The 23358-nt window shown below is 54.8% G+C and overlaps 2 protein-coding genes across 5 annotated transcripts in view; one reads left to right on the top strand and one right to left on the bottom strand.

Annotated features, from left to right (window-relative positions):
* Window positions 1-2400: 2400 nt before the first annotated feature.
* POLR3H (RNA polymerase III subunit H) lies at window positions 2401-18103 on the top strand. 3 transcript variants are annotated; one of them, XM_019018116.4, is made up of 7 exons: window positions 2401-2515; window positions 2810-2940; window positions 6142-6238; window positions 14202-14288; window positions 14790-14853; window positions 16060-16261; window positions 17609-18103. In XM_019018116.4, the coding sequence occupies exons 1-7, from the start codon at window positions 2458-2460 to the stop codon at window positions 17660-17662; spliced, it is 693 nt and encodes a 230-aa protein (XP_018873661.1). In that variant the 5' UTR covers window positions 2401-2457; the 3' UTR covers window positions 17663-18103. The 3 variants fall into 3 exon arrangements, with proteins under 3 accessions (XP_018873661.1, XP_018873662.1, XP_004063585.1); XM_019018117.4 differs by having other exon boundaries at window positions 2442-2522; XM_004063537.5 differs by having other exon boundaries at window positions 2482-2529.
* ACO2 (aconitase 2) overlaps window positions 18059-23358 on the bottom strand; it is a 62439-nt gene continuing 57139 nt past the window's right edge. For both annotated transcript variants that reach the window (XM_004065301.5, XM_055374734.2), the window contains exons 12-18: window positions 22965-23076; window positions 21912-22034; window positions 21532-21687; window positions 20486-20677; window positions 19517-19649; window positions 18914-19035; window positions 18059-18466 (exon numbers count right to left, since the gene is read on the bottom strand). In XM_004065301.5, the coding sequence (XP_004065349.2) occupies window positions 18332-18466; window positions 18914-19035; window positions 19517-19649; window positions 20486-20677; window positions 21532-21687; window positions 21912-22034; window positions 22965-23076 (973 nt within the window). In that variant the 3' untranslated portion in view covers window positions 18059-18331. The remainder of the gene's footprint in view (window positions 18467-18913; window positions 19036-19516; window positions 19650-20485; window positions 20678-21531; window positions 21688-21911; window positions 22035-22964; window positions 23077-23358) is intronic.

Below are 23358 nucleotides of genomic sequence, written 5' to 3'. Positions count from 1 at the left end.
CCACCTTGGCCTCCCAAAGTGCTGGGATTACAGGCATGAGCCACATGCCTGGCCACCACACACTTTTTTTTTTTGAGACGGAGTCTCACTTTGTCGCCAGGCTGGAGTGCAGTGGTGTGATCTCGGCTCACTGCAACCTCTGCCTCCCGGGTTCAAGTGATTCTCCTGCCTCAGCCTCCCAAGTAGCTGGGACCACAGGTGCGTGCCACCACGCCCGGCTACTTTTTTTTTTTTTTTTTTTGTATTTTTAGTAGAGACAGAGTTTCACCGTGTTAGCCAGGATAGTCTCAATCTCCTGACCTTGTGATCCACCCACCTCAGCCTCCCAAAGTGATGGGATTACAGGTGTGAACCACCACGCCCGGCCCCGCCACATACTTTTAAATGACCAGATATTGGCTAGGCACGGTGGCTCATGCCTGTAATCTCAGCACTTTGAGAGGCCAAGATGGGGGGGATCACCTGAGGTCAGGAGTTCGAAACCAGCCTGGACAACATGGTGAAATCTTATCTAAAAATACAAAAGTTAGCTGAGTGTGGTGGTGGGCACCTGTAATCCCAGCTATTTGGGAAGCTGAGGCAGGAGAATCGCTTGAACCCAGGAGGTGGAGGTTGCGTTGAGCTGAGGTCATGCCACTGCACTCCAGTCTGGGCGACAGAGCAAGATTCTGTCTCAAAAGAGAAAAAAAAAGGCCTGAACCGAAGCAATAGCAGTGGGAGTGGAATAAAGAGGAAACATTTGAGAGGAAGAATTAATGGTAATCCCTAAACACCTTTACTCAATGCTTCCTAGGAATGTGTTAGGGGATTGTGGGAATAAAGAGCTGAAGTAGCATTTGCTGCTGTCCTCAAGTACCTCAAATCCTATAGAAGCACACCTAAAAATAAAAACATAGACGCAGGGAAGGCCACATTTAGCATCACTGCAGCCAGTGTCACTGAGAGATCACTATGCTTGTGAAATCAGCAAATTAAGGCACCATACATTTCCAAGTGCCTCTGTCATTTACCCCAAGGATCTTTTGTAAGTACGTAAATTGTTATTTTGGTTAAAACACACTACAAGCCCGGGCGCGGTGGCTCACGCCTGTAATCCCAGCACTTTGGGAGGCTGAGGCGGGTAGATCATGAGGTCAGGAGATCGAGACCATCCTGGCTAACACGGTGAAACCTCGTCTCTACTAAAAAAAAATACGAAAAATTAGCCGGGCGTGATGGTGGGCGCCTGTAGTCTCAGCTACTCGGGGGGCTAAGGCAGGAGAACGGCGTGAACCCGAGAGGCGGAGCTTGCAGTGAGCCAAGATCGCGCCACTGCACTCCAGCCTGGGCGACAGAGCGAGACTCCGTCTCAAACAAACAAACAAACAAACAAAAAACCCACTACAGTATACATCTACACCCCACCAATTTTTAGAGGCAGGGTAGTGAGGTTCAGACTGGGCCCACCTCTACCACTTGTCAACACGTGATCTTGGGTAAGTTACCAAATTCTCTTAGCCCATGCTATCACGTGAAGATGAATGAGACCGGAATGTCAGCGAGAGAGAGCATGATGGGGCTATAGGAGGGGGGGTATGGTCAGATCTTGCAGGGCCGTGTGAACTACCATAAAGGTTTTGGACTTTTCTTCTTTCTTTCTTTCTTCTTTTCTTTCTTCTTTCCCTTTTCTTTCTTCTTTCTTCTTCTTCCTCCTCTCCTTCTTCTTCTTTTTCGTTTAGACATGAGGTGTCACTGTCACCCATGCTAGAGTGCAGCAGCGTGATTGTAGGTCACTGCCTCACTGCAACCTCAAACTCCTGGACTCAAGCGATGCTCCTGTCTCAGGCTTCTAAGTAGGTGGGACTACGGGTGTACACCGCCACGCCCGGCTTGGATCTAGTATTCTAAGTTCAATGGGTTGTGTTTTTTTTCCAATTTATTATAACTTTTCAATTGGGACATAATGTCTACAAATAAATGCAAAACTCTTGTCGAGTTCAATTAGTTTGGACAATTATATACGTCAATGTTATACCACCGAAAAGAAAATACAGAACATTTCCATCATCCCAGAACATTCCCCACTGCCCCTTTTCTGTCAATTCTCCTTGTCTCCGGAACACTTAAGGGTGCTAAGCATGTTTGTTTGCGGTGGGTTTTTTTTTTAACTTAGATGTGGTAATATATGTTTGCGTTTCCAAAGGATCACTCTGGCTGCCGAGCAGAGGACAGCAAGGCGGGTAAAGCACAGGCCAGGCGAGGGATAATCAGGAGGGATTGCACGGAGGTCGCCTAGCAACCAGAAAGCGCTGTCGGGGGCGGGGGAACCGCTCTGCTCCTGTGAAAGGAGGAGGCCCCGCCCTCTCCCCGCCCTCTCTCTGCCCCACGCTGTGCGCTAGCACACAGGAAGCCCCGCCCCGCCTCGAGGTGGGGAGGGGGGTGGACAGAGGCTTCTTATTGGTGGGTTTTCCGGAAGCGATGGATTCGGAATCTCGCCCGCAGTCGCGCAAGCGCGAGCGGCTGTGTGCGGTGCGCGGTGCGTGGTGCGTGGTGCGGGCGGCGGCACGTGGCGCGGGTGCGGGGCGTGGCGTGGCGTGGCGGGGTCGCGCGGCGCGGGTGCGCACGCGGAGCTGTGGACGGAGAGTGCCTCCCTCTGGCCTCAGTTTCCTCATGTTGTAGTAGCGGAGCATGGCCCGGAACCGGGCCCCCGAGACCGCCCCGTGCAACCTCACCGCCAGCCTGGGGGCCTCAGCGACCAGGACGGGACCAAGGGGCTCGGGGATTCTCCCTGCCCCCGGCCCTGGTGCGTGACTGACCCTCCTGTTCCCAGAGCCCCCAGCGCAGGCCGGGATGTTCGTCCTGGTGGAGATGGTGGACACCGTCCGGATCCCCCCTTGGCAGTTTGAGAGGAAGCTCAACGACTCCATTGCCGAGGAGCTGAACAAGAAGTTGGCCAACAAGGTACTGGGCCCACGGCTCGCGGGCAGGCCTTGGCGTGGGAGAGCGAGCGCCGCCCACTGGCCGCAGGCGCGGCCTCGGTCATGCCAAGCCCTGGCCGTGGGCAAGCAGCTTAATGTCTCAGAACTTTTCTTCACCGTGAAAGGAGATATTGAAGGGGATCAAAAGAAAATGGGCTTGAAAAAGGGAGTTGTAACTGGAAGTGTTAGATTGCACAATTCTAAATTACTTTGCAATTGCAGGCAAGTTACTTACCCCCTCTGGGCCTCAGTTTCCATTTTTAAAATGGGGATAAAATATTGCTGTCCTTCCAGCCATGCATTTTTTTGTTGTTGTTGTTGTTGTTTGTTTTGTTTTGTTTTTTGTTTTTGAGACGGAGTCTTGCTCTTTCGTCCAGGCTGGAGTGCAGTGGCGCGATCTCGGCTCACTGCAACCTCTGCCTCCCGGGTTCAAGCGATTCTCCTGCCTCAGCCTCCCGAGTAGCTGGGACAACTACAGGCGCGCGCCACCACCCTCAGCTAATTTTTGTATTTTTCGTAGAGACGGGGTTTCACCATTTTGGCCAGGATGGTCTCGATCTCTTGATCCCCCCGCCTCGGCCTCCCATAGTGCTGGGATTACAGGTGTGCGCCATCGCCTCGGGTCAATGCATTGTTTTTGTGAAGATGGACAGTTCTAGTAGTACAGAATTAACTGTCAGGAGGTTCATCCCTTCATTCCAGCAGCCAATATTTGTGCGCCTTCTCTGTGCCGTGCCTATGTGCCTTAGTGCCAGCTGAGAGGTCTTCCCACTGCCGTTTCTTTGACAGTCCTCCCTTTCCAGGTATTCTGTGTCACATCACTCTCTTTCCTTCTTAGACTTTTTCCTTTCCCTCTCCTTGAGAGCAGGGACCTTATCTGCCTTCTTCCCTGAAGTATCCCCTCATTTAGCCAAAGCCTGGCGGGAGTAGATGTCCCATAATTTTCTGTTTTGTGTGTGTGTGTGTGTGTGAGACAAGAGTGCCGCTCTTGTTGCCCAGGCTGGGGTGCAATGAAGCGATCTTGGCTCACTGCAACCTCCACCTCCCAGGTTCAAGCTATTCTTCTGCTACAGCCTCCTGAGTAGCTGGGATTACAGGCACCTGCCACCACACCTGGCTAATTTTTGTACTTTTAGTAGAGACGGGGTTTCCCCATATTGGCCAGGCTGGTCTCAAACTTCTGACCTCAGGTGATCTGCCTGCCTCAGCCTCCCAAAGTGCTGGAATTACAGGTGTGAGCCACCGCGCCCGGCCATTTGTTGACTGAATGAATGAAACAGAGACAAGGCTCTGTGCTATAGTGTGGTAGGAAAGCAGATATGAATGAGAAGGGTCCACAGTTGAGTGTTTGGTGACAAATTGAGGTAAATGTTATGAGGGACAGGTGTTCACACACCTGTGGAACAAAGGCACATCCCCTGGAATGAGGGGACCTGCAGCTTTGTTGAGGAGGTGGGGTTGAAGCTGAGATCTGATGGTGAAGTGGAGCCAACCAGAGGATTCCTTTCTAGGGTGGGAGGGGGCTGGGTGGAGAGAAGAGCCCTGAAGGCAGGAACTGGCATGTGCAAAGGCCCTGTGAAGAAGGAATACAGGCCGGGCGTGGGGGCTCACACCTGTAATCCCAGCACTTTGGGAGGCTGAGGCGGGTGGATCACCCAAGGTCAGGAGTTTGAGACCAGCCTGTCCAACATGGTGAAGCCCCATCTCTACTAAAAATACAAAAAATAGCTGGGCATGGTGGCGGGCACCTGTAATCCCGGCTACTTGGGAGGCAGAGGGAGAAGAATCACTTGAACCCAGGAGGCGGAGGTTGCAGTGAGCTGAAATCGCACCACTGCCTTCCAGCCTGGGTGACAAGAGTGAAACTTTGCTTCAAAAAAAAAAAAAAAGAAGAAGGGGTAAAATACCCACCATGGTGTGGAAGAGGCTGGTGTGGCTTGGGCAGAGGGGAGGGTGGGCTGGACAGGTGGGTGGGGGCCAGGCCACACAGCCCTGTAGGATGTCGGAGTTGAGGTATTGGTCTTTATCCGTGGAGCATCAGAAGGTGATGGGCTGAGAAGGAGCCAGAAAGAGGATGCTCAGCTGGCTTTACGCATGAGACAGGTCCCTTCAGAAGAGGTGAGGTTGATTTGGGGGTTGCTAGATAGTGAAGGGAACTCATGGAGTCTTTAAGTGGATGGCTTCTGGTTACTTTGTGAGGTTGAAGATGAGGGTCTGTTGGGGGATGGAGGTATGGACCTTGAGAGAGAAGGTGTGGAAAGTCCAAGAAGGGAATATAGTCCCTTTGGGGTAGAGGTCCTATTGGGACAAGTCTTCTAGTATTTGATTAGATGAATCGTTTGAGAGGGGGCCCACACAGAAATCCATGGTCTGACAAAGGGCACAGATCTTGTGGCGTTATCTTGGTGAGGTCTGGCCACAACTCTGAGTTCTCTGAGCTTCTTGCTAATTCTTGGACAGTTCTCGCAAGGGTTCTAAGTGGGGGTGATGACACGGTGGCAGATAAGCAGACACTGAGTAGCCAGTCGTTTGAACCACCGTGGTGTGGGGTGAGGGCATGGGATTTCTGCACATTCTTGAGGCCTAGGTCTTGTGTCCCTCTGCCAGCTGCAGTCCCTGTGGCTGCGTCTGTGTGTCTGAGATGTTGTGAGCACAGTGGGGTTTAGCTGTGGCTGTGACGCTCACTAAACTGTGAGCTCTGGCATTGACTTTGGGATGTCGGAGAGTGCACGTTTAGGCAGCATTCCTGTCACTGGTCCTCACTAGTAATAACAAAGATCCTTGATGATGATGGTTTCCAATACACGAGCCAGGCACAAGGCTAGGGGCTTCACATCCGTTATCTCTCTTTATTTTGTAACTCTGCAGCCTGGTATTTCACATTTGCAGATGGGGAGACCGAGGCTCAGAGAGGTGAAGTGACCCTCTTGGCAGTCACACAGTGGGTGGTGGAGCTGGCCTTGGAACCTGGACCTGTTTTGTCACCCGAGGCCCTGCTCCTTCCAGAGCTCTGCATCCTTCTGAGGTTCCTTACCCTGGTCCCCTCCACAAACTCATTTTCACCTAAAAAAGGAGATAATCATGGCTTGCTTGTGGTTGTGAGGGGCTCAGATTGCCTGGGAGCTGGGCCTGTGGTCACTCTGTATCCATGTGTACTTGTGTGTCTGTGTTTGTATGCATGCAGGTCGTGTACAACGTGGGACTCTGCATTTGTCTGTTTGATATCACCAAACTGGAGGATGCCTATGTATTCCCTGGGGATGGCGCATCACACACCAAAGGTGGGTATCTTCTGTCCCTGGGGCATTGGGTTTCTTGGGGCTCAGTTTTCTGTAGCCAAAGGTCAAGCCAAATCCAGATTCAGTGGTGCGTGCCTGTAAGGCTGAGGGCGGAAGGATCTCTTGAGCCACAGAGTTCAAGGCCAGCCTGGGCAACATAGCAAGACCCTGTCTTTAAATACATAAATAAAATATGAAAAAATTTTAAAAGGCTAAAGCCAAAGAGATGGCCAGAGGGTGGTGGGAGTCCTGGAGGCTGGGAGACACGGGGCCTCATCCTGAATCGGCCAGGAATTGACCCGGTGACAGCGGCAGACTTCTCTTCTCTGGGCCTCTGTTCCCTCATCTGTGAGGCCTGGGATGTGGACTAGTTGGTTTTCAAGGCCTCTTCAGCTCTGACTTCATAGCTCTGTGTCTGTGCCCTTTTGGTCTCATTGCTACTGAGCCCTGCACCTTGTCCATTCCTCGGGCTGCCCGCTGCCTGTGGAGAGCAGACGGAAGGGGGATCAGCAGGCTGGCTGGGGGTGGGGGACTTCGATAGTAGGACACAGTAGGTAAGAGTGTGGCCTCAAGATTCAAAGCTGAGCTCTGCTTCTTACTAGCTGTGTGTCCTGGCTGAATATGTCATTGCTCTGTGCCTCTGCTTCCTCATCTGTCAGTTGCAGTTCAGGATAGATTTTATATTCTAAGACCATTGTGAGGATTAAGGAGTTAATACATGAAAGCTCTTAGGACAGAGCCTTGGCACCTAACGAGCACTCAGTGACTTATCAGCGTGGATTGTTTCTCCCTATTCTGTCAGTCAGTTGGGTGGTTTTCCTCTCATCTGGCTGGCCTGGGGCTGGACAATCTAGGATGGTGTCACATTCTGAAGGTTGGCAGACTGGTTGGTTCCTGGGGGCCTGGGCTGGGCTGGCCCATCTCTGCCCCACCTTTCAGTAGGCCAGGCTGGGCTTGGCGGTTTTAAGGTTCCAAAGTTCAGTGCATAAGTACTTCTCAAGCCTCTGCTTCCATCCCATTGGCTAGGGTGAGGGGATGGAGAAATAGACTTCACCTCTGGGTGGGAGAAACTGCAGTCACATTGCAAAAGGGTGTGCATCCAGGAATGGAAGGTGATTACCAGATCCTGGAAGGAGGGAGGAGTAGAGAGAGGACCACCCTGAGAGGAGCCAGGACCACCAGTCAAGGGAGGTGATGAGCCCCAGGAGAGGGGCATTCTTCATTCTCATGTCTGGACCAAACCAGTGTATAGGAGATGGTGAGAGGCCCATTGAGACGGTTCAGGCTCCCAGAGCGCAGGCACCAAGCCTGCCATCCCTTGGGCACTCAGAGCGCAATTCTCAGCCTGCCCCAGGCCTCCGCCTGAGTCAGAATCTTGGGGGATGGGCCCAAATACTTTTTTTTTTTTTTTAAGACAGAGTCTCGCTCTGTTGCCCAGGTTGGAGTGCAGAAGTGTGATCTTGGCTCACTGCAACCTCCACCTCCCAGCATCAAGCGATTCTCCTGCCTCAGCCTCCCGAGTAGCTGGGATTACAGGCAGGTGCCACCACGCCTGGCTAATTTTTGTATTTTTAGTAGAGGGGGTTTCACCATGTTGGTCAGGCTGGTCTTGAACTCCTGACCTCGTGATCCGCCCACCTCGGCCTCCCAAAGTGTTGGGATTACAGGCGTGAGCCACTACCCCCAGCCCCAAAGACTGTTTTAACAAGGTACCAGGTGGTTGTCACACGAGCTCATGTTGGATAAGCCCTGCTGTAGTCCATACTGGTCAGCCTCTCAGCACAGAGATGCCAGAACATTCCAGAGTATGCTGTGAGACTGCCTAGTGTCTGTGTCCAGCCATTCAGGGAATTAATTAGTTCGCATGGATGTTACCATGGTACGCCGAGAGGCCGAAGAAACAGGCTGTCTTTGTACAGACTAGGAGCATTTTCATTAGCAGAGAAATAAGATTGCAGTGTGAAAACAACCACGAGGGCCTCTGTTTACAGAGAAGGATGCCGAGCTGAGCCCAGTCTCCGCATTTGGACAGGGGCCTTGGTTGTCCAGGAGACAAGTGGTAATAGGTACTAGAACTTCCAGAAAAACTTGGAGAAAAAAGTCAAGTTGCGGCCGGGTGTGGTGGCTCACGCTTGTAATCCCAGAACTTTGGGAGGTAAAGGCGGGTGGATCACCTGAGGTCAGGAGTTCTAGACCAGCCTGGCCAACATGGCAAAACCTCATCTCTACTAAAACTACAAAAAAAGCCAGGCACGTTGGCTCACTTCTGTAATCCCAGCACTTTGGGAGGCCGAGGCGGGCAGATCATGAGGTCAGGAGATCTCCTGGCTAACACGGTGAAACCCTGTCTCTACTAAAAATACAAAACATTAGCCAGGTGTGGCGGCAGGCACCTGTAGTCCCAGCTACTCAGGAGGCTGAGGCAGGAGAATGGAGTGAACCCAGGAGGCGGAGCTTGCAGTGAACCGAGATTGCACCACTGCACTCCAGCCTGGGCAACAGAGTGAGACTCCGTCTCAAAAAAAAAAAAAAAAAAAAAAAAATTAGCTGGGTGTGGTGGCACATGTCTGTAATCCCAGCTACTCCGGAGGCTGAGGCAGGAGAATCGCTTGAACCCAGGAGGCAGAGGTTGCAGTGAGCTGAGATTGTGCCACTGCACTCCACCCTGGGCGACAGGGTGAGACTGTGTCTCAAAAAATAAAAAAAAAAAATTAGCCAGGTCTGGTGGTGTACACACCTGTAATCTCAGCTCCCTGGGAGGTGGAGGTGGAGGCAGGAGAATCGCTTGAACCCAGGAGGCGAAGAACACGCCGCTGCACTCCAGCTGGGTGACAGAGAGAGACCCCGTCTGAAAAAAAAAAGGCTGGAGGAAATTCTGTCTATTCAATTGGAAGATTTCTACTGCTGGCTTTTATTAGCCCCACCCTCATCTGTCCTGAGTCTCTGTTTTCTTGGGAACCAGGTGGGAGGCATGGAGTGATCACAAGGACCTGGATTTGAATTAATTCTGGCTCTGGTCTCCTGGATGGGGACCTTGGGCGGGTACCTCTGCCTCTCTCGGCCTTGGTTTCCTCCTCTGTACAATGGGGTTAACCCTGCAGCTATAAAAGTCCTGTTGAGCACCATGCAGGATGAACTGTGATTTTGTGGTGGGAACCAATTGCCATGCTTTGAGGCTGATGCCTGACCCCAGGCCCTGTTCCCACTGCTCCCTCTCCTGCAACCCCACGGCCTCACTCAGGGCTGTCACTGAGCCAGTGCTGAAGGGCTCAGCACCAGGTCATGCTGTGCCTTCACCTTTGCTCAGAGGAATATTTATTTGCCTGGGCCTTGGGAGCAGTTGCTTGACCTCTCTGAAACTCGGTTTCCCTATCTGTGCACACAGTATAATAACAGTAATAGAGCCTTCCTCCTTCATCAAATATCTGTGAGGAGTCAACGAGCAAGTCTGAGTGAAGCTGTGGTCTAGCACCCCGCACGTGGGGAGTGCTCACAGATGATGGCCTTTGTGGCATGGGACCCTGACCCCCACTGGCCAAGTTTATCCCTCGACATTTGGTGCCAGCCCGTGTTCCCCACATCCTCCAAGCCTGGGACCTGCTGTACTCTGCCCCCGCCTGCCCCATACTGATCGGGGGCCCTGCTCTCAGTCTAGAGCAGCGCTCCTTTGTGACCACCTTTAGTTATTTATTTTTTAACATTTTTAAATGTTATATTGATTTGCAAATCGGGCAGCCTCCTCAGCCAGAGTTGGTGCAGAGACACCCCCCACCTTTTTTTTTTTTAAAGCCTTTTTTTTTTTTTTTTTTTTTTTTGAGACAGAGTCTTCTCTGTCGCCCAGGCTGGAGTGCAGTGGCACCATCTTGGCTCACTGCAACCTCTCTGCCTCCCGGGTTGAAGCCATTCTCCTGCCTCAGCTTCCCGAGTAGCTGAGATTACAGGTGCCCACCACCACGCCTGGCTAATTTTTGTATTTTTAGTAGAAATGGGGTTTCGCCATGTTGGCCAGAATATTCTTGAACTCCTGACCTCAGGCGATCCGCCCGCCTTGGCCTCCCAAAGTGCTGGGATTGTAGGCATGAGCCACTGCGCCTGGCCTTTTTTTTTTTTTTTTAACCTTTTTTGACATGTTTATCATTTATTTCATTTTTTTCTATTATGGTAAAATATACATAACATGAAATTTACCAATTTAAACATTTTAAGTGTGTAAGTCAGTGGCATTAGGCACATTCATATTCTTATGCAACCTTCACCGCCATCCACCTCCAGAGCTTTCATTTTTTTTAAGATGGAGTCTCGCTCTGTCGCCCAGGCTGGAGTGCAGTGGCGTGATCTCGGCTCACTTCAAGCTCCACCGCCCGGGTTCACGCCATTCTCCTGCCTCAGCCTCCCGAGTAGCTGGGACTACAGGCGCCCGCCACCACGCCTGGCTAATTTTTTTTTGTATTTTTTAGTTGAGACGGGATTTCATCCTGTTAGCCAGGATGGTCTCGATCTCCTGACCTCATGATCCGCCCGCCTCGGCCTCCCAAAGTGCTGGGATTACAGGCGTGAGCCACCGCGCCCGGCCCACCTCCAGAACTTTTTCATAGGGCAGATATGGTGGCTCATGCCTGTAATCCCAGCACTTTGGGAGTCTGAGGCGGGCAGATCACTTGAGCCCAGGAGTTCGAGACCAGCCTGGGCAACATGCTAAAACCCTGTCTCTAAAAAAATGCAAGAGTTTCACTCTTGTTGCCCACGCTGGAGTGCAGTGGTGCAGTCTCGGCTCACTGCAACCTCTGCCTCCCAGGTTCAAGCAATTCTCCTGCCTCAGCCTCCCGAGTAGCTGGGATTACAGGCATGCACCACCATGCTCGGCTAATTTTGTATTTTTAGTAGAGATGGGGTTTCTCCATGTTGATCAGGCTTGTTCTGAACTCCCGACCTCAGGGGATCATCCTGCCTTGGCCTCCCAAAGTGCTGGGATTACAGGCGTGAGCCACGGCGCCCGGCCTGCTCAGCTAATAATTTTTGTATTTTTAGTAGAGACTGGGTTTTGCCATGTTGGCCAGGCTGGTCTCAAACTCCTGGCTTCAAGTGATCCGCCCGCCTCGGCCTCCCAAAGTTCTGGGATTACAGGCGTGAGCCACTGCGCCCAGCTTCCTTCCTCTTCTTGATGGTCCTTTAGACTCATCCTTTCTGACTTTCCAGGCATCCCCTCTGCAGGCTACGCATCCCTAGACCTCCAGGTGGGGCTCTTGTGAGATGAACTGCAGATCCAGCACTCTCCTGGCTGACCAGCCTGTTGCTCTGTGTCCTTCTGTTTTTTCACTGAGATATAATTCACATACCACAAAATTCACCCTTTCAAAGCATACAATTTAGTGGCTTTGTATATTAAGAGTTGTGCAGCCATCACCACTATCTTTTTTTTTAATTACATCATCACCATTTTGCACCTCCTTATGAAGACAGATCTCATCAATGATCATTAACTTTTTAGCTTCCCCCAAAGAGAGACAAACAAGCATTATATAGTTCCTGGTGGAAGAACTCAACACCAATTATGAGGCAGTTCTGTTGCTAAACATTAGGACTTGAATCTGTTAAAAATTCTAGATGCAAGTTCCAGTTCGGAGGAACTATAGGAATGGAGGAATACAGTGATTGGCACCACAGGCCTCCAGGGGTTATGGTACGTAGGCAGATATGAGCAGGGCAGGAGAGGGCCCCCTACCACCAGGAACAATACCCTCATCAGCTAAGCCATCACCACTATCTAATTCCACAAATTTTTTTTTTTTTTTTTTTTTTGACAGAGTTTCACTCTTGTTGCCCAGGCTGGAGTGCAATGGCGCAGTCTCAGCTCACTGTAACCTCTGCCTCCTGGTTTCAAGCAATTCTCATGCCTCAGCCTCCCAAGTAGCTGGGATTATAGGCACCCAATACCACGCCTGGCTAATTTTTGTATTTTTTTAGTAGAGATGGGGTTTCACCATGTCGGTCAGGATGGTCTCGAACTGCTGACCTCAGGTGATCCGCCCGCCTCGACCTCCCAAAGTGCTGGGATTACAGACTTGAGCCACCGTGCGCGGGGCCATTCCACAGCATTTTTATCACCCTACAAAGAAACCCTGCCCAGTAGCAGTCACTGCTAATCCTGTCCTTCACCCAGCCTCTGGCAGCCACTTAACTGCTTTCTGTCTCTGTGGATGTGGTTCTGGACACTGTACATGAATGGAGTCGCACACTGTGTGGCTTTTGTGTCTGGCTGCTTTCACTTGGCCCCATGTGAAGGTTCAGCCCGAGGTTCAACCACACTGTAGTGCATGTCAGAATTCCTTCCTTTGTAAGGCTGCATAATATTCCATTGTGTGTCTCCAGCATGTTTTGCTTACTCATCCATCCATGGGGGACTCCGGGTGCCCAGCATTTGCCTTTGGATGTGGTTGTTCCAGCCTGGGGCTCCCTGGGCGCAGGATCATGTGCTGTCCCACCCCCGTGAGCCCAGTGCCCAGACTGGGCCTGGCACAAACCTGGTGCAGGCTCTGTGCAGTTTTTTTTTTTTTTTTTTTGAGATGGAGTCTTGCTCTGTTGCCCAGGCTGGAGCGCAGTGGGATAATCTTGGCGCACTGCAACCTCCACCTCCTGGTTCAAGTGATTCTCCTGCCTCAGCCTCCTGAGTGGCTGGGATCATAGGCACCTGGTACCACACCCGGCTAATTTTTGTATTTTGGTAGAGATGGGGTTTTATCATGTTGGCCAGGCTGGTCTCAAACTCCTGACCTCAGGTGATCTGCCCACCTCGGCCTTCCAAAGTGCTGCGATTACAGACTTGAGCCACCCCGCCCGGCCTCTGTGAGGATTTATTAAACCAAACTGAATGTTGGGTCATGTGGGGGACAGGGTTTTTCCATCTGTGCGTAAGTGGCCCTTGGCCGCCCTCATCTGCTCTCTGGGAGGTCAGCACAAGGCCCAGTCATCTTCATGGTGGCTGTGATGGCTCACGTTTGTGTCTTCCCAGGGTGAGAGGTCCATCAGCTGCCTCTACTCATGCCCTGCTGATGCCAGGGGGCCAGGGGCCAGGGTCCCTGCTGTCCTGGGGGGCATGTTGGCCGACTAAATGGTTGACGGCATCGTGGAAGCCTGTGTTTGGGATTAAACCTGTCTGAGGAAGGCAAGATTCGACCCGGTGGCCCCGTCTGGTGGGTACAGAAAGACCAGGTGTCTCCCCATGGCTATGTGGCTGTGAGTGGGTCACCCTGGCTCTGAGCCACTGCCTTATCCTCACGGTGGGAACTCTGTTGGTGACCAGCAGGGGGCAGCCGCGTGCTGATTCTCAGGTCAGCGTTGGACTCCCACTTTGGGGCTTCGATCAAGGGCCTGAGTGACAAGGTGATATACAGCTAATGCCAGCGCCTGGGGTCAGAGTGTGCGATGTGGGCACAGACCCCACCTGGTGTTTTCCTTGCAGTCAGGTGAGTGGGGACCACCTGCAGCATGGCCTGAGAACCCACAGAGGCATTTTTGCTGGGCTGCTGGCCTGCGCCTCACAACACCAGGGCATTTTTAGCCTCCTCTCCAGGTCAGAGCTGTGCCTGGGGCCGACTTTGCTGCTCAGCAGGAGGTGGGAGTTTCCAAACCCTGCGTTCTTTACCAGTTGCTTCTGCCCTTTTTAGGAGCTGAAGGAGAGCCTGGAGGGAGGTTGAAATTGACTTTGGAGCCACTGATGGCTCAGAATCTGGGCTCGGGTGTGAGTAACCTGGCAGTTTTGGGAGTGCCCAGTTACAGGACAGCTGCTGCTGGCCCCTTGTGGGGGCCATGCTGTGAACTTGCAGGAGACAAAGGGAGGGTCTAGGCCTGCAGGGGGATGTGGCATGGAGCAGCCACACAGGCCCCCAGGTGTGCTGGCACCTGAGGGTGACATGGGAGCGCACTGGGGCCCCGGTCAGCATCACTGACCGGCTCTCTTCATTTCCAGTCCATTTTCGCTGCGTGGTGTTTCATCCATTCCTAGATGAGATTCTCATTGGGAAGATCAAAGGCTGCAGCCCAGAAGGAGTGCACGGTAACAGTGGCCCTGACGCCTCAGACAAGACTTGGGAACACTGTGGGGGCAGGAGGTCTGTGTCCATCCACATGGTCAGGGGAGGGCTCAGGTGTCGAGGCCGAACCTTGCCCGTGGTGTCAGAGAGGCTTGCCCACCCTCCCTTTTATGTGTTGTGTGAGGACCTCCGTCAGCAGTGCGGTTTCACTGTGAGGCTGTCACTCAGGACTTCAGGGTGGGCACTGAAGCTGGCGGAAGTGACTGGGAGTCTTCAGCGCCCACTGGCCCCTGTTGTGTGCAGAGGTTTTGGGGACTAGGTGCTCCGGGCTTTGCCCAGGGCTGCTCCGCTATGTGGGTGGTGTAGGCAGAGGCATTAGGTGGGGAAGGGGCCTAGGTTTCCACAGCGACATCCGCCTCGTGGGCAGCCCCAGGCAGGGCTTGCCTGTCAAGCATAAGACCCCGCAGTGTTTGGCGTCCACTGGGACCCCCATCTCAGGCCGTCACCTGCTTCCTTCCTTCCAGTCTCTCTAGGCTTCTTCGATGACATTCTCATCCCCCCAGAGTCACTGCAGCAGCCAGCCAAGTTGTATCCTCCAAGGGTTAAAGTGGTTTGTCACAGAGGAGCTCAGGCCTCTCCAAAGGAAGGTCCCCACTCCTTAGGGTGGCCTTTGGGTCCTGTAACCTGATGTCACTGGCCTCTGTGCCTGCCCCTCGCCTGTGCTTTTGCTCCAGAGGCACCAGCCTGTCTGTGCCTCCCATGCAGGGAGTCATGTGATGCCCACATGCCTGTCTTTGTCGGGGCCATCAGGCTTGGCTGTCTGGGTTGTACACTGCACACCATTAGAGCTGTGGTGTCCTGGGGGACACCATTCACTTCCGGTTCACTTCACTTAGGTTGTCCCTGCAGGAATCATCTTAAAGATCACTTGCCCTGGAGGCATGCACTGGTCCCTGGGACGTGAGGCCTTGCCTGTGTGCCGGGTCATGGGCTAAGATGTGTTCCTCCTGGGCCTCCGTTGTCCCTGTCCCACCCCTCACCTTGCTGTACTGGGGTTGTCTGTTTCTATGGGGTTATCCACAAATCTGAGACTCCTCACTGGGAAGGACTCTGACGTGTCACAGCTGTACCCACGGTGCACAGCACGGGACCTGGCACAGAGGCAGGACCCAACAGTGGGACTGCCACCAGAGAACCCATGGCTCCCCTGTGTGGGCTCTGCCAGGGACAATGGAGAGCCAAGGGGGACTGCCCTGGCTGGGTGGCCGCACGGCTCTGGGTCTGCGTGTGACTCCAGGATGTGTTAGAAAACCTGGCGCAGCCCGGCTGGTTCTCTTACCACCTGTCATCCAAGTGGGCAGGTGACCTCCCATCCCACTATGTCCTCTTGAAAACGGCAAGTCCTTGGGTGCCCATCAGCCTGTCACAAGGCTTTGATGAAAAGGGTGTGTGGGGCTCCGTGGCAGGAGGCCCAGGTTGCTCTTGTCTTGAGAGGTGGGACTCGGACCCTGTCTCGTCCCCTCCTGCTCTGGTGCTCTGAGATCCATGTGCGTCTGGCCGTGGTGCCTGGCTGGGGACCCCTTGTTCCCCTTCCTGGGTCCTGGCCTCCAAGAGCGCTTGTTCCTCTCTGTTTGGCCCAGGCCTTGTACATGGGGCTGGGACCTGCTTTTCCTGTGACTTCCCAGCCACAGTGATCTCACCCTGAGATTGGTTTTTCCTGCGGGGTGGGGGAGTGGGTGCTGAGGGAAGCCCCTTCCACTGTCTGGTTGCTGCCTTGACCCTGGACTCCCTTAGCGACGAAGCGGAGCAGGTGTGGGTGTGGGAGTACGAGACGGAGGAAGGAGCGCACGACCTCTACATGGACACCGGCGAGGAGATCCGCTTCCGGGTGGTGGACGAGAGCTTTGTTGACACGTCCCCCACAGGGCCCAGCTCAGCAGATGCCACCACTTCCAGTGAGGAGCTGCCAAAGAAGGAGGCTCCGTACACGCTTGTGGTGAGTGGCTCTGATGGTGCTGAAGCCCCCATGAGGCGGGAGAGCCGGAGTGCAGGGCTGGAAGCTGTGTCCTGGGGCTTCTGCTCTGGGATCTCCCCCAGCAGGTCAGGGATCCTGTTTGGGGGGTCTTGGCTGGTCACTTCTCCCTGGAGAGCCTGAGTTTCTGTAGGCCAGGGCTGTGAGGCAGTAAAGGTACATGGCTGCTGGTGGGGTGGGCGAGTCAGCTTGCAAAGGGGACAGAGCTCACGCTGGACAAGACCACTGATAAAGCGGCTTTGAGGCCAAGTGCAGTGGCTCACATCTATAATCCCAGCACTTTGGGAGGCCAAAGTGGGAGGATCGCGTGAGGCCAGGAGTTTGAGACCAGCCTGGCTAAAAAAGTGAGAAGTTGTCTCTATAAAAAACAATTAGCAGGGCATGGTGGCATGCCCTGTGGTCCCAGCTACTTGGGAGGCTGAGATGGGAGTATCCCTTAAGCCCAGGAGTTCAAGGTTGTGCCACTGCATTACAGCTTGGGCAACACAATGAGATGCTATCTTTAAAAAATTGGGGGGTAGGGAGGGGTTTGAGGGAGAAAGAAATCAAGGAAGGGGCTTGGGAGAGATCAAAGCCCTGAGATTAAGGGTAGGGCTGCTGGAGCACAGTGGCTCACGCCTGTAATCCCAGCACTTTGGGAGGCCAAGGTGGGCGGATCACGAGGTCATGAGATTGAGACCATCCTGGCTAACACGGTGAAACCCCGTCTCTACTAAAAATACAAAAAATTAGCCGGGTGTGGTGGCGGGCGCCTGTAGTCCCAGCTACTTGGGAGGCTGAAGCAGGAGAATGGTGTGAACCCGGGAGGTGGAGGTTGCAGTGAGCCAAGATCGTGCCACTGCACTCCAGCCCGGGTGACAGTGCGAGACTGTCTCAAAAAAAAAAAAAAAACAAAGGGTAGGGCTCCCTGTAGGAGCAGCATTGCAGCAGTGAAATACAAGGGAGGGCTCTGGGGAAGAGTGGCTTTCAAGGCTGCTCCCCGTTGGATGCGTCTGGAGCACGGGCCTTGTGTTTGCTCAGCCTTCCTGCCACGATTAGAACCTAGGTGGCCCTGGAGGGCAGGCCTAAGGGTGAGGAAGGGTCCCTGACCCTATCAGGGCCTGGAGTCCCTGGAGAGGGGTCTGTGCCCTGCGTGCTGCGTGCCCGTCGGGAGCACTGCTGTGGCTCCCACATCTCTCCAGAGCCTCTTGGCTGCCATGTGCCCCGCCTCCTCTTTGCCTGTGCTGGGCCTGCTGGGCTCCCTTCACCTCCTGTCCAGGTTGGTTCAAGCCAGCATGTCAGTGAAATGTGCGTGTTCTTTATCCCTGGCAGGGATCCATCAGTGAGCCAGGCCTGGGCCTTCTCTCCTGGTGGACCAGCAACTAGCCCTGGGGCTGGACAGTGGACCCTAGCAGCCTGCGGGAAGGTGGTACGGCCGGCTGTGAAGACAACAGCAGCTGAGGCTGATGCTAAGGAGATAGTGTCTCGAGCTGGACAGTGAGGCAAGGCCAGGAGTGCCCACCAGCTTGCCCCGCTCCTCCACCATCTAGGCCCTGCTCCTCCTTCACTGCAGTGATGGATCCATCTGTGGCTGTGGCTGTTGGGCCTCCACTGACCTTGACTGAAAAGACCCTTCCTGGACCCTGGACTTGACAACAAATGGCATAGACACCAATCACTCACAGAATAGTCACTGGTTTTGGATTCTTGTTTTCCTTGCAAGAACAAAAGGTTCTCTAGAATCCTTCAGCCACCAATGAAATGATCAGGCAGGAGAAAAACTTGAGATGGGAGTCTTGTCATCAAAAATAAATACAGTTGCATGGAGCTGCTTAAGATCTGAACCAAACTAAAAATAGGAAGACGGGGGCTAAAAAGTTATTTTAAGAACCCCCCCACCACAACCACAGTCACTCCGTGGGCTAAGCGGGGAGCAGGAAGCATGTCTGGTCACACCATCTTGGAATAGGAAGCCATGGCTGGACGGATCGGATCCACTGATGGCACACGTGGAGCTGAACTTGACGCCAGTGGCAGGGCGGGGAGGCACTGCCCTCACTGTTGCAGTTCCTTCATTCTGTTGAGGGCACTGCCAGCGCGGAACCACTCAATCTGCGTCTCGTTGAAGGTGTGGTTCAGGAGGATGGTCTCCTGGGTCCCGTTGGGGTGCTTGATGATGCACTTCAGGGGCTGCAAGGAGAAGGTGGGTGTGGGTGGAAGTGGTGGGTACTGTGTGCCCTTGGCCCTGCAGGGGGGTCAGGGAGACAGGGCACTGCCTGGGGACCTAGGAGGTCAGCAGGCAAACCAAATCCTAGGCCAGTCTGTGCCTGATGGCCCAGGTCAGACCCAGGTGGCACCTACAAGGGATTCCTGGGGCTCAGAGGGTCCTGCAGTGGGTGGGCTGTCCCCTGAGTGCCAGGTCCTGGTGAGTAAAGGGAGGTGTGAGGGCCCCGGGTTGACCCCAACCCCCAACTCTGAGAAGGCACTTTGCTTTCTCTGTGGGGCCACCTGGAGAACTGGGGGCCTTTCCAGCTGGAATGAAGCCTCCTGGGAGAAGCTACCCTGGGGCCAGTGCAGGAGGGGAAACAAGGTGGCTGCCCCTCACCCCACCACCTCAGGGGGACCCGGGCCCCTAACCTTGCCAGGGGTGAAGTCCTTCAGGCCCTGAATGGTCAGCTTGTCCACAGGGTGAATCTTGTTGTAGTCAGCTGGGTCAGCGAAGGTCAGAGGCAGCAGGCCCTGTTTCTTCAGGTTGGTCTCTGGAAAGCAGGCGGCATTCGGTCATCAGGGGGCCTGACTAGCCTGGAGAGCTTCATTTTCTGAACCCATCTGGGGCTCTGGGAGATGCCCCTAATCCTGCTGCCTGGGACAATGCCCGGGCAGTGACTACGGGGCCCTGGTCTGCTCCCTTTCACTAGGGGTGCCCCTAGCAAGTGTGCGCTGGTGCTGAGGTCTGCGAGGCCTTCCTGCTGCACATTCATGATCAGAAAGAACCCCCTGGCACATGCCCTAGATCTCAGCAGCTCAGATCTACAAGCTTGGAAGCAGGGCCTGCAGGAAGCCGGGAAGCGGAGCATCGGATGTGCACTGTGTGAGCCTAAGAAGGGGCAAGAGGCTGACGGGCCTGTGGGCTGCAGTGGACACAGCCTAGAACCAGGCCCAACTCAGCCACGGGCAGGGCGAGTGACCTTGATCACTAGGGATGGGATGAGGATGGCCTGGGTACAGACTCCAGCTCACCGTGGATCCTGGCAAAGCTCTTGGTGATGATGGCCCGGCCCCCAAGGTGGCGAGGCTCCAGAGCTGCATGCTCCCGGCTCGAGCCCTCGCCGTAGTTCTCGTCTCCGATCACCACCCACCTGATGCCATGTTTCTGTCAGGCAAGCGGGGGTAAGGTTATAAGGCAGAGGAGGGCACCGTCCTCACCCGTCTGGCCCTACCTGCCTGGCCTCACCCACCTGGCGCCTGGGCATCCTGAGGCTCCCGGTAAAGGGGCTGGAGGGGCCCTTCCTCACCTGCTGCCTAAGGGCAAGTGAAGCCTGCGTGAATGAGACCCAAACGAGGCCCCGAGGGGACAGAGGCACGTGGTTGTCTGCAGTGGCAAAGAAGACAGAAGCCACCCATTGGTGCTTGGCAGGGAGGCAGGTGTGTGTGGAGGGAGGTTGGGTGAGACAGGGACGGCCTCCGGGCCCCACACAAGATGCATCTGTGAAGCTCAAGGCACCCCCTTCCTGGGAGCACCCTCTGTCCCACCCAGCCACCAGGGGGTGCCAGAGTCCTCTCACGCAGCTGGGCCAGGACTTGGGTTCAGCCCTGGTTCTGTTTGTTTCTCAAAGCAGAAAAAGTCCAATCACCTCAGACCCTCTCTGCCTGCTCACTGCGAGGCCCCGTGTAGCCCCCTCTCTGAGCTTTTGGCCTCTGACTTCCTGAGTCGGCCACCTTCCTTGTCTTTGTCTAGGGCCAGATATCCTGAGATATCTCTCACTAACTCCTCCTGGTGCAGGGACCCGGCTGTACCACCGGACCTGGGCCTCATGCCCTCTCAGCCACAGGGAGGGGCTGCAGGCCTCTCCTCCCTTCCACAGCAGTCCCCTTTGGGCTTGGTCGGCCTCCTTCCCAGTTTCCACTCCCCTAATGTCCTCCCTGCACCTGCCTTGCGGGCCCCTTCAGGAGTGACCACTGGCATTGCCCCCATCAACTCTGACCCACCTTGTAGTAGCGGGCAGTGTCAGGAACGGGGCCAAACTCCTGAGTGACGGCATTGCGCACGGAGTTGGCCTTGCCGTTTTCAATGTTGATGGCACCAATGAGCAGGTTGTTGGAAATGTTATCCAAGTGCCCACGGAACTTGAGCCAGGGGCCAGCAGCCGAGATGTGGTCAGTGGTACACTTCCCTTTGACCTTGGGTGGTAAGTAGAGAGGACAGAGGTCAGGGCATGGCCCTGGAGGGGTGAGAGGCAGGCAAGTCTTCAGACACGTGTTCTGTGGTCCTGGTGCTTCCACCCTAAGGCCACATGGGCTCAGGCCAGGCCATCACTCATCCCCTCAAAGGCCTCTGGCTGCTCAGTCTCCCTTATGGGGCAGAGGCCGCCCAAAGTTGGGACAGGTCAATGTTCGCTCACCCTTCAGGCCTCGGCTGCAAGATCAGCCACAGACCTCATGCCGGACACAGGAGCCCAGGACATGCCTGGGTCCTGGCTGATGACTGATTAGTCTCTTCTGTCACAGGGGTGCCTGGAGACCCCTTAATAAGCAGCATAAATTAATATCTGACACAGATTGGAGGCCTCTGGCCACACCAAAAAGGCTTGTTTTTGGTCGGTGCCAAACACAGGCCACCCCATATCCACGGGTGCCCAACTGTGGAGGCAGGAGTTGTCCATGGCTTCCAGAGCCTGTGTGGACGTGCCAGGTGTGGAGCCTGCTGTGCAATCACACACACTGTCCCAGCCCAGCCTGAGCTGTACTCACCTGCCCACACCCACTGGAGGTGGCTCTGATCAGCTGCTGCTGGATGGCTGAGGGCCCCAGACGGAGGCTGGCCAGATCTAGGTCTGCCCAGTTCGGGGCCACAGAGAAGGGGAACGCTGGACTGCGTTGCGATACCCTCTCTGCTCTGCAGCCAAACCTCCCTTCCATCTCCCACCTGCGTCTTGACTGTTTGCTCACTTCCTCCAGGTTCATGGCCCTTCCCGATGCTCGGGACGGGGGGCCCTGGCAGGGTGGGGCTGTCCTGCCGTCCCCATGCTGCTGACCTTGATGAGGATCTGCAGGTCCTCCAGGTCCTTGCCATCCCACTTGTCAAAAGGCTCCAGGAGCTGCAGGCGCTGGCTGGTGGGGCTCACGTCCACGTGCTGCCCACTGCTGTCCTTGGGTGGGTGCTGGTAGGTGTCCTGCCCTGGGTCAAACTCCTGCAGCAGGGAATGGGGATGCATGGGGTGCTGAGTCCTCAGTTCCCACAAGGACAGACTCTCAGAAGGCAAGTTTCCCCGGGCCCCACCTCCCCTCCCAGGGAACAGAGCTGCTTCCTTCTCCCTAGCAGCGCCCTCCCTGCCTGCACAGGAGGTGCTGTGAGGTTGAGAAGGAAGTGCCGTGGCCACACAGCAACCAGCAAGCAGGGGGCGTGGGCGCTCACCGCTTTGGGAAGCTCATCTGCATCCGGAGCCTCCAGCCTGAACTTCTTGCCATCCGTGCCCATCAGGTAGTCGGTCTCTGGGTTGAACTTGAGGGTTCCCGCAATGGCCAGGGCTGTGACAATCTGAAATGGAGGTGGCCAGTTTGTTGGTCAGCACCAATCGCCACTCCTGTCTCCTGCACCTACCAAAAGCCTAGACCAAAACTGAGAAAGGAACCCAGGAAATTTCCATGTTCTTCCCAGACCCCTGTGTTCCTCAGAGGCCAGAGCTGCAGGACGATCTTTGGGACCACGGGGCCTTGGGCCTGCAGAGGACTCAGGAAGCCAAGGGCAGTGTGGCCTCTCCCATCCCTGCAGGGCCGGGCCGGCAGTGCTGTTCTCTCTCCTCACAGCTATCCTGGAGGGAGTGGGGGCCCTGGCGCAGAAATGCTGGTATGATGCAAACCTGCTCAGTGCGCAGGACACTAAAAACATGGAAGGGGCCATTCCTTCACCCATTTAGCAAGAAGTATTTGTAGAACACGCAGATAAACAACCAAGTCAAGAGAGCCTGGCCATGTGCCAGTCACGGCCAGGGCTGAATACCGCCAAGGGCAAGGCTCACTCTGGCCACAGGAACAATGGCAAAGGCCTCGCTTTTGTGGAACTCCTACCTGGGGTCGGAAACTGCATGTGTCCCACACACTTTCCCAGGTAATCCCGAGGATTACAGGGACACAGAGAAGGTAAGTGACTTGGCCACACTCATACAGCGAGTTAGAGGCAGGGCTGGGATGTGTCCTAGGCAGTGAGTGAGATTCCAAATTCCATGCTCATAAGCACAAACCACTGTATAAATATCTCATAATCCCACGACCCAGGGAGCCCCAGGCAGGAAGCACCAAGCGTGCGCCTGGGGCTGGGAAGGCCTGTAGCTCCTGGCTACCACTTGGATGACCTCTGCCCTGCGATGCCAAACCTGACCCCAGTCCCCATCTCCTCCTGCCTCCTCTTCTGACCTGCCAGGGGCCCCCAGAGGCCATCCCAGGCTCATGCGCAGCTGGGCGGTCTCACCTCTGGGGACGTGACAAAGGCATGGGTCTCGGGGTTCGCGTCGTTGCGGCCTGTGAAGTTCCTGTTGTAGGAGGTGACGATTGTGTTCTTCTCCCCCTTCTTGATGTCCTTCCTGCCAGGTCAGAGGGATCAGGGTTAGGGATATCTGGCCTTGTCACCTGGCCTGTCCCGAGGACAGATAAGCTGGGTTCCTGTGGCGCAGCCTAGCCTAGCTCCTACCGAGGGAAAATGAAGAGGCCCTGCCAGGGTTGCCTCCTCCTGGGGCCACGCGCAGAGCAGAAGGGAACCTCAGGATCACTGGGCCCAGCCTGCAACCACACGTAAGCCAGAGGCAAGGCCTTGGTCAAGGCCTGAGTTTCCTGACCTGGGGCACTGCCTCCTCCCAAACGGCTCC

The sequence above is a fragment of the Gorilla gorilla genome, chromosome 23 (assembly GCF_029281585.2).
Source record: "Gorilla gorilla gorilla isolate KB3781 chromosome 23, NHGRI_mGorGor1-v2.1_pri, whole genome shotgun sequence".
Taxonomy (NCBI): Eukaryota; Metazoa; Chordata; class Mammalia; order Primates; family Hominidae; genus Gorilla; species Gorilla gorilla.
This window is presented reverse-complemented; position numbering and strand designations above follow the sequence as displayed.